Below are 11,711 nucleotides of genomic sequence, written 5' to 3'. Positions count from 1 at the left end.
AACCCTAAAAAGATCTATATCTTATAAAATATATATCTTTAATATTAATCCTATAAAATACTAAGCTTATTTACCTAATTTATAATATTAGTTATTAAAAGAAATAAATAATAGTTTTTATATATAACCTTATTCTATTATAATCGATATAGAAATATATAATATTATCTTTATTTTTATAAAAATAAAAAAGATTAATACTTTCTAAAAGTTAGATAATACCTTTTTAAAGGTTCTTAAAAATATAATAATATAACTCTTTTAATTTATCTAAAGATAATAGGTAAATTAGCTTATAAGGTAAAAACTCTTTTTTAAAGATACTAGTAATTTTTCTTTTAATTATATTAGAACTATTATTATTTATTAATAAACTTAAAGTATATCTAATTTACTTAAAATACTTATAGGCTAAGCTAAACCTTCTTTAATATAAAGACTTAATATCATTATATATATTAATTTTCATAAGAATATAAGTATCTAATATATAAGTATACTATAACTTATAGGTAATTTAAGGTAAACCTAATCTAGCTTCTTATAGAATATTATTATAGAGTATATCCCGATTAATAGGTAGGTAGCTATTAACTAAAGTCTAATACCTTTTTTTTTTCTTATAAATATTATATTATTTATTAATAATACTTATTATTATAAAGCCTTATTAATTATATTATTTAAGATTTACTCCTAAGGATATATTTATAGACTTTAGATATTAAATATTAGTTATAAGGTTATACTTTAGCTAAGAATTAGGTTATTATAATATATATCTTAGGGGAAGATTCTTAGATCTTTTAATTTAGCTTAGCGGATAAAAAGGTATTAAAGGAATATTTAATATTTGATTATAATATTTTAATATTTGATTATAATATTTTAATATTTTACCTTAAATATAAAAGTAATTTATTCTATTAGTATTATTATTAATTTATACCTATTTTATTTATCTTACTTATTAAAGTAATCTTATCGATATTTAAGTAGTTTACTTTCTTTCTTCTTATAATTATCTTAAGTTTAACTTATATTAATCGCCTTAATACCTTAGCTTTATCTTATAAAATATAATTATTAATTTAATAATATATATCATATCTTTTATTAAGGTTTATAAGTTATATTTTATAGGTTATATTTTTTTATTTAATTAAGTATTATTATAAACCTTTCTTTATTTATCCTTTAATCTTAGATTAAATTAATTTCTTATTTTTAAAATATTTCTTTAAGGTTTAATATTAGTAATTATTAATATATATCTTATAGCCTTAGCCTCTAATATTATAGTTTAAATCTATCAATATAAAACATATAATAGATCTAAGAGTATTTATTTGAAAGTATAAGGTAATATACCTATAAGCTAATATAATTTAAGATCTTAAATATTAAGGTATTTGCTTTTTTTATTTAGCCTTATATTATAGGTATTTTATAATTAATCTTATAAGATCCTTTTTTTCCCCTAATAATATAGTTTATACCCTTTTACCTAATACTTTATTATAGCTATCTTAGTTTTTTAATCTATATATAATTTAGTATCAAAGAACCCCCCCCCCCCCTTCTTAAAGGGATTATCTTTAACACTAAGGTAAAATTCAAGTTTATAGCTTATAAATATTATATTTAGTAAAAGGCTTATAATAATATTTTTAGCGTTATTATATATTATTTATATAAAAGTATATTAAATAATATTTAAATATTTAGTTTATTTATTTATTTACTTATAGGTAAGATATTATAAGAAGCCTTTATTTTACCTTTAAATAAAAATAAAAAGATAATTAAAAGTAATTTATAAATATTATACTTTTATTATTAATAATTCCTTATAAAGCCCTAAAGATTAATTTAATATTATTATAAAATATATTAAATATTTTATAAATTAGTCTATAATTATCTTTAATTTATCTTAAATAATTTTATAATAAAGTTTATTATTAGCTTTTATATTAGGGTTATAGGGATTAATAATAAATCTAATATTTATAATATTAAAGTATCTTATTAATAAGTTATTATACTATAAATAAAGAGGCTTTTATTATATTAAGCTAATTTAGGTATAAGGTTTTTTATCTTTTTATATTAAACTTTTAGTTAAAAACTTATTATCTTTTTATAAATATAATCTCTTAGTTTTATTTATATAGTTTTAGGTTTTAATCTTAATTCTTCTTAAATTATAATAAAAGTTATATAATCTTTTATATTATCGTTTACTCTTATAATAAGATATAATCTTAGCCTTAGATCCCTTTTTATAATAAGAAATAGTAATTAGCTATAACTATATATATTAATTATCTTAGATTAGGTAGCTATAATTAAAGCTTTAAAGTTATAATAAATAATATATAATAAGGTTAATTAATTAGCTAAATAAGATAATAATTATAATATATCTATTATATTATAAGATTAAAGCTTACTAACTAAGCTATATAAAGCTACATATTTACTCTATAGATAAGGTTAATAGATACTAGGTATATAACTATATCTAGGATAGGCTAAATATTATATATAGAATATAAATGTTTATTTAAAAAGATTAGAAAGAATAAAAAAATAAAAAGCTAAGGCTAATAATATTATTTAAGAAATATTAAAAAGGTACTTTAAAAGTTAATAAAAGCCTTTATTAAAGCTTTTATATTAAACTCTCTATTAGTATAATTAATAAGAATAATATAACTATATAATCTAATACCTTATATATTCATTATATATATCATATAGCTACTTTAGCCTTAACTTATATAAATAACTCTATTATATTTAATTATATATTAATATAATAATAGACTTTATATTTTATTTTAAGGGTCTCTATAGAAGTAATATCAATATATTATAAATCATCTATTTTTTATATTATATATTATATATACTAGGAAGGTATTAGTTATAATAAATACTATTTAAATGACTTATATAACTAAAATATTACTTATAATTCTTAAGTTCTATTCTTTTTACCTTAGCTTTATTTATTATTTAAGTATGATTTATAATAATTTGTATTAAATTAATATTAACTTCTTTTATTAATCTACCTTTTATTTATTAACTACTTATATTATTATTATATCTTACTAAGATCTTATTATGAAAGGTTATATTAAAGGTAAAGCTAAATCTAATTAAGGCTAAGCTTAAAATACTGATATTTTAGGAGGAGGGTATTTATTAACTCTAATTACTTAAATAAATCTGAAATAAATCTAAAAGAAAGATAAAAGATAAAACCTTATTTTTATATCTTTATATTAATACTAAAGCGGATACTCTTTAAATTAAAAATAAGGATTTTATTTTTACTTTTAACGATAATATCTATTTTACTATTAATATTAAAGATTATATACTTATAAAATTTAATAATAAGAGTAGCTTTATTTTAGATTTAATATATATCTTACTTTTTTTATATATATTAAATAAATAATATATTTCTTTTACTGAGTATTATATTATATTTTATTTAGCTTTATTCTTTATAAAATACTAATAATTATAGCCTAATAGAATAATAATATATAATAACTATTATTACTAATTTTAGTACTTATATACCTAAGTAAATAATATCCTTAGTATTAAATTAGCCGTTTTACTTTTTATTAATATATTATAATTTCCCTTACCTTTTAATAATAATTAACTTAACCTATAAAATACCTTATAATTAATAATAGATATATATAACCTATATCCTATTTAAGATAAATAATATATACCTTTTATTAATAAGCTTAACGAATCTAATAATAGCTATATTTTCTAAGTTTCTAAGGATATAAAATATTTATTTACTTATATTAGCTATAACCTAGGTTAAGCTTTCTTTAATATAATATTCTAATAATATTATTAGTTATATTAATAAAATAAAAGCCTAAATACTTATTATATAGATTATAATAATAATTATTTTAAAATAAAAATAGTTTTTAATAAAAATATAATTAAATTAATTAATTTTTAAGAATATCTATAAAGTAAGGTTTTTTTTTAAAAAAAAAACTTTTATATTAATTAAGTTAAATTTTATAAATATTTGTTTTTATTTAATTTCTTTATTAAATATATATACCTTAGAAAAGGATTAATTATAATCTAATTTTATTTACTTTTAGTATCTAAGATTAAATTATAATATTATTATTTTATCAAAGATAAAGATTTTATCTATTTTATAGATTTTATCTATTTTATAGATTATAAAAGAAAACTATTATTCATATAATCTAGGTCTAGCTAGGCTCTCGCCTTAGTTAATAGGTTAAAGTATATTTATAATAATATTATTTAATTATTATACCTTAAAATATTTTAAAATATCTATTTATATATAATAGTTATTTTAGTATTATATATATAATACTAAAATATAAGTAAAATAGAGTAATAAGATATATATAACTCCTTAGTATATTACTATACTTATCGTAGTACTTATTATATATAATATTATTAATAGCTAGTAGCAATAATATTATTTACTTATATAAGGAATATTTTATATAATTTAAAGTATAATTTAACTTCCTATCCTTTAATCCTCTATTATATATTATATAACTAACTTATAATATTAATTAAGCTAATTAACTATATAATAGAAATATAGATTATAATATACTAAAGGTAATATTTATAATTAGTTAAATATAATATTCTATTAATTTAGATAAATAAATATAGAATTTTAATATATGATTTTATTTTATTTCTAATATTAGTTAAGAAATAAACTTATTTTATTTTAGCTAATATTTATATTATTATATAAATACTAATATATAGAATTATAATATTTATTAAAAATACTATATAACTAAACCTTATTATATATATATATATATAATAATAATATTAAGACTTAGGTTATAGTATATGATTTACGTAAAGGTTATTTATCAATTTATTTAAATAGGGAGGTAGCTGTTAAAAGTCTTTAGTACAAATAATATTCAGGCTTTAAAACTCTAAGCTTGATTTTTAGGGGGCCCCTATAGTTAGAATATATATAGTAAAAGTCATAGAGCTTGCTATAATAATTGAAATATAGAGGACTATAATAGTGGGCTTTAGTAGCTACTTATATCCCTATATATAGATAGGGATAAGAAGCTTTTAAATAGCTACCTCTATATAGCTTTCGTATTTTATAGACGGTATTTAAATATAAGCTAAAATTAGATATTTATACTAAGTAGTTATTTAAAATTTAATAATATATTAAATATATATTATTTTATATAATAGACGCTTTATTTAGACCTTTAAATTTATATATATTATATTATATAGTTATAAATATTAAAATATAAATAATTACTTTAATCATAACTAGAATAATCTTTTAATATATTTAAAAATAAAATATTTAATAAAAGTATATAAGGTATTCTAGAAACTATAACCTTTACTTTAATATCTTTTTTCTTTATTAAACCTAATATAATAAAAAGATTAAAAATATTAATATTAATAAAATAATTTTTTATTATTATTTTTAATATTATTATTATATTTCTATTATATTATAATAAGAGAATATAAATTTATTTAGATATAAATAATAACATTATTAATTTAATAAGAATTATTAAAAATAAATTTCTCTAAAGAATATATAATATATTTTTATAGTTCTTTATTATAATATAATTAATACTTAATACTTAAGGTTAATAAAAATAAATATTAGGTAATAAAATAATTAAACCTTTAAAATTAAAAATAACTAATAAATAACCTTAAAAGATATTAAATTATTTAACTATTAATAAAATAATATGAGAATTATAATAAGGTTTTATAAAGAAGCTAATTTAATAATAATTATAGAATACTAAAAATAATAATCTAATAAAGATTATTATTAAATAAAATATTTTAATTCCTTTTAAAAGATTTTTTATTTTTTATTTTAATTTTATTATTATAATATAATAAATTAGTATTTATATATATCTTATATAACCTAATTACTAATTATAATACCTTATTATATCTTTTAAGATATATAATGATATATAAACCTTTCTAATTACTTTATAACTAAGATTATAATATTATATTTATTTATTATACCTAAGTTAAGATTATCTATAATAAAGAATTTACCCTTTCTACTAAGAAGTAATAATTAGCTATTACTTTATATATATACTTAAAAAAATATAATTATAAAATAATTATAAAAGGTATTAAATTATAATTAAAGATATATTAGTAATTAATAAATTAATTATTATATTACTTTTTTCTTTATTATATAAAGTATTATTTATATTTAATTAAAATCTTGATATTAGAGATAGCTTAATTAATATAATAGCTAATATAAATAAGGCGAGTATATAGCCTTATATATATAGCTTACTCTATAAGCATTAATCTTATAATTTAATAGGTTTCTTATTATCATTATTATATTTAGCTATTATATCTTATTTTAGATTATATTTTACTTCTAATAGCTATAAATATAGTAAAAGGCTATATTAGCCTTAATATTATATATAATTTATAGCCTATAATAATATATTAGCTATATTAATTATTTATATAAATAATATCATAATTAATATAATTTATTTATTTATTAAGCTTAGATATAATATTTATAACTTTAATAATATATTTTATCTTTAAAGAAATATATAGTATTAATTAATCTCCTTAATATAGTATCTAAATTTTAAAAATATTATCATTTTTAAAAGTTATTATTTAATATATATTACTATTTTTTATATTTATTATATTATTCTTAATTTTAAAATATTTTAAATTATAATAATAATAAATAAATTAATAAAACCTTAATTAATAATTATAAATATATTTTTAAAATAATTAATTAATATAATATATATTAAAGAAATTAGTATCTTTAGAAAAAAATTATTATACTTAAAAATAAAAGATAATAATATAATACCTATTATAATATTTTAAAAGTATATAATCTAAAATTATATATAATTATAATATAAGGGTTAATATTTAATATTTTAAATAATACTTATAATTAATATTTTCAAAAAAAAATAGATAATATATATTATTAATATTATATTAAGATTATATATATAATATATTATAATTATAATCTTTTATATTATAAAAATAATCGTAATATAATTTAAAATCTTTTATAGTTATAAGAAAAAATAAATAGATTATCTATAAAAAATAAGATATTTATATATTTAAATAAAATATAATATTTTTATACCTTGAGATATATATGATAATATAACCCTATATATTATCTACTCTTTTAATAATTATAATTTAATAAATTAAATAATATTAATAGAGTAATTAAATATACTAGTATTATATTAATATAAATATTAATATTTAAATTTATAAGTTTTTTAATAATTTATTATAACTTTCATTCCTATATAAGTAGATTTAGATTTAACTATTATTTTCTTATAATAAAAAGGGGCTAATAACCTAGCTAATACCTATTAATTTAACTAAAAAAATCCTATAATAATACTAGCAAGATATATATATTACTTTTGAAATAAATCGTATATTAATTATAATTAAAGGAGCCTAGTATCTACCTATATTATTATAGTTATTAGAGTATATAAAATTACTATTATTGATTATAAGATCAATATACTTTAATATTACTAATTCTTTTATATCAGATATCTAATTATTCTTATAATCTAATAATTATAGCGGGAGTAATTTAAGATATTATATACTATATCTAATATAAATATTATATTAAGAAATAAAGATATAATAAGAAAAGCTTTAGCGTTAAATTAAAATAGGATATATTATAGAACTAAGATATATGAATTTTAATAAAAGGTATTTAGGATAATAAAGTATATTTTCTTTAAGTTAAATAAATAAGTAATAGCTAAATTTAAGTTCCCCTAAGGAAGGATATATAGGTTTATTAATATAAGTAAATAGCTAAATATAGGGGAAAAGAAGCAAGTATAATGAAGACTATATATAAACTATGATAAATAATATAATATTAAATTACTAATCGGGATAATAATTAGTTTATTATATTATAAGATTAAAGTATATTTATACGTCTACCTTCTATATAAAGTATATAAATTTTAGTTATATAATAAAGTTAAATTACTCTAATTAGCTTAAATAAATATAAATATATAGTATATATATATATTAATTATAAGTATTTTTTAAAGAGTAATAATATCTTTTAATAAACCTTAAGATATTTCTTAGGCGGTAGAATTATCTAGAATTAAAGAGAAAGATAACTAACTCCAGATATATTAAGACTCGTATATTACGAATCTTATAAGACGCTATAAATATATAAATTAGACCCGATAGGTTATTTTAAGGTTTACTAAAAGATATTATATAGATTTTAATAAATTAAGTTAAGTTTTATTTTTAATATTTATATTTAATTTATATATTTATGTTTATAATATTTTATATTTATATATATTTGTTATAGTCTAAATAAATCTAAGGTTTATTTTATTATATATATTTTGAAAGCTTTTAGATAAATAAAAAAAACTCTATAAGTATAATATACTTATATACCCCTAATTAATGATACTAATTTACATTCCAATTAAAACAATATGTTACAAAAGCATACGTCTCGGATCCTCGATATACTCCTTGATCTTTACTAGGAACTGAACAGCTTCCCTCCCGTCTAGCAGACGGTGATCGTATGTCAATGCCAGGTACATCATCGGACGAATCTCAATCTTGCCATTGACGGCAACCGGACGTTCCTTAATGGCATGGAGCCCGAGCACGGCGCTCTGCGGCAAGTTGATGATAGGTGTTCCCATGAGAGAACCAAAAACGCCGCCGTTACTGATGGTGAAGGTTCCACCAGCCATATCCTCAATAGTCAGTTTTCCGTCGCGGGCCTGTGATTACCTGTCAGCATACATCCGGTCAAGTTGTTGATCTCTGCCGACCTACCTTCTTTCCCATATCGGATATCGCCTTCTCAATACCGATCATATCCATTGATTCGACATTTCGCACCACCGGGGTGACAAGACCCTTCTCTGTCGCTACAGCGACACTGATGTCTACGAAGTCTCGGTATACGATGGTATCCCCGCCGTTTGGTCCTTCGATCGACGCGTTGATGGCTGGGAGGTCCCGCATGGCCAAAACCGCGGCCCTCGAGAAGGCGCTCATGAATCCTAGCTTGACTCCTGTCTTCTTGAGCACATCGTCCTTGTACAATTTCCTAAAATCCATGATGTTGGACATGTCTACTTCGTTGAAAGTTGTCAGCGATGCTGCTGTGTTTTGCGATTGCTTGAGACGCTCAGCAATGCGAAGGCGCATGCGGTTCATCTTCACCTATGGGGTATATTAGCCACTCTCTTTTCGCCGTACGTGAACATAGTGAGGACTCACGCGGCGCTCTTCACGGCTTCCAGGAGTATGCGCTGCCGGGACCCGAGTAGTTTCAGGGGTGGTTGACTTTGCCTCGGGTTTCTTCCCGGCTGGCTGTCCCTGGGGCTCCGGCTTGACAGCTTGCGGCTTTTCGCTGGATTGGGCGGGCTCGGTCTTTTTCGGCGGCTGCGATTCCCGTTCGGTCCTAGGTTCCTTTGTCTCCCCCGCGTCTTGCTTGGACTTCTCTTTCTGGGCTCCAGTTTCCTTATCCCCTCCCGCTGGCGCGCCTCCGAGTTCCAGACGAACGAGATCCTGGCCAACGATGACAGTGTCCTCCTCCCCAGCTAGGAACTCCTTGATAATACCAGCCTCGGGAGCGTTGACAGCGACGTCGATCTATAGACACGATGTGTCAGTGCCGCTGTGCTACGCGCCTAGCCGTTGATGCTCTGACATACCTTGTCCGTTTCAATGGTGGCAATCTCTTCATCTTGTTCCACAAACTCCCCAATTCCTTTGGAGAACTGCTTGAGCGTACCCTCTGATATGGACTCCGCCATTTGGGGCACCTTAATAATCGTGTCGGCGTAGGTTCTGACCATCTGCATCATTGACGGCAGCATGACCATGGGCCTCTGCGCATGTCTGGTGCGCAGAGGCACCATCCGCGCGGCAGAGACGAGGCTCCGCGACAACATAATGGCGACGTCGAGGTGGTGAGGTGGGTGAAGTAGCGCGTGGTAGGGGGCGGAGGAGGGGGAAGCACTGGGCCGAAAACACAATGAACAGGGGAGGGGGAGAGAGAGAGAGAGAGAGAGAGAGAAAAAATGTTGAAGGTGACGATAGTGCCATTTGAGGCCCGACCGGGGTGACGGGAGGTCGCTGGTCGATGTGTGGGTGGGTACCTTGGTAGTACTAAAGAACACGCTCAGTGCCCCCTAGTATCATTCAAGTTCCTACCAATTAAGAGTGGCTTGGGGGGTACTTCAAAGGTACAGACACGGCAACGCCGGGCGCCCTTTCGGAACATGCAGGCTTCCATGTTGGAGAGCTCCCTCGCCCATGCCGCCCCTGTCACTGATTGGCTGATCGGGCCATCTGTAACCGGGAACTCGATGAAACTCCCGACTTTACGGATAACAATACTTTGAGTACCTTAGGTACTAGTACTTGGTAGAATGGCACTACGTACCTACGGTACATGGAATTATTTCTAACTTATAACCATCTACTATTCCATTAACTGTCAACCGCATATCTAGGTAACGGCTAGGGGGGGCAGGCCTATTAAAATCTATGATATATCCTCCTTCAGTATACTGTACGTAACCTTCCTACCTCATGCTGCGATCTTGTCTCTTCTACGTACCTCTAGTATATAATATCTCTCTGGCCTTGCAAATAAATCTCCATATCTAATACTCTCTGTCCTAATATTATATATTATACTTATACCATTGAGGTATTTACTGGTGGGAGGTTGAATATTAATGGTAGGAGCCACCTATTTGCATAGTCATAGGCCCGGATATTAAAGTGGTTTATTTTCCCTCATGTTTAGAGTAAGTCTTCTCGATTTGTGGGACACTCGTGACGTGCGAGGGGCGGTGATTGCATCTATGTCCAAACACAGTCATCCAAACTAACAACTGCCCTGTCATGCCTCCTGGCACATCCTACAGATTGATGGGCGCTTGTATATCTAGACTAGTGCCTTTCTTCTTTGACCGTCTTGCTACGCATAACAAAGTAGGCGACCATACTATAGTGGTATTATGAGAAATTGATGATTTGGGGTTCAATACTATTGTCTCTCTCGTAAATCATAGACTAGATACAATGGGAATTGTATTTATTTTTTAACTTTTATCTTGAGTGAATATTCCGTATAAGAACCCAATGCAAAATATATAAGAGAAACATCAAAAAATATAAATACGAGTAAAGAAGAGTACATAGAGAATACAATAACACGGGTAGCGACAACGATTGGATGATACAGGGTAAGGAAGGCCAGTACCGACTCGGCCGTACGACTTGTAAACAGGGAAGCTTAGTCATCAGCCTTCCCTGCACCAGGCCACAAGGCAACGAGCAGGCTCTTGTCCCCAATCACCCCCAGCCAAGATTGGCGAAGCAAAACGACCGCAAGCATACCAAGAACGCACACGACCCTGAGACCGACATCGATCGAACCGTGGAACGCCAGTGAAGCACAGTTGAGGACGCAGAGCTCGAGAGCGACGATACACACCTGCTCGGAACGT

At 23.9% G+C, this 11,711-nt stretch overlaps 1 protein-coding gene across 1 annotated transcript; it reads right to left on the bottom strand.

Moving 5' to 3' along the window:
• Positions 1-8,663: 8,663 nt before the first annotated feature.
• KGD2 (uncharacterized protein) lies at positions 8,664-10,142 on the bottom strand (the record flags this gene model as incomplete). The annotated part of the gene is made up of 4 exons (XM_083196765.1): positions 8,664-8,960; positions 9,016-9,408; positions 9,466-9,840; positions 9,903-10,142. 4 exons carry the CDS (start codon positions 10,140-10,142, stop codon positions 8,664-8,666), a joined length of 1,305 nt encoding a protein of 434 aa, XP_083047973.1.
• Positions 10,143-11,711: the final 1,569 nt, after the last annotated feature.

This window comes from Amphichorda felina (assembly GCF_050947745.1).
Source record: "Amphichorda felina strain 45539 chromosome Unknown scaffold_7, whole genome shotgun sequence".
In the NCBI taxonomy this organism is placed as follows: domain Eukaryota; kingdom Fungi; phylum Ascomycota; class Sordariomycetes; order Hypocreales; family Bionectriaceae; genus Amphichorda; species Amphichorda felina.
This window is presented reverse-complemented; position numbering and strand designations above follow the sequence as displayed.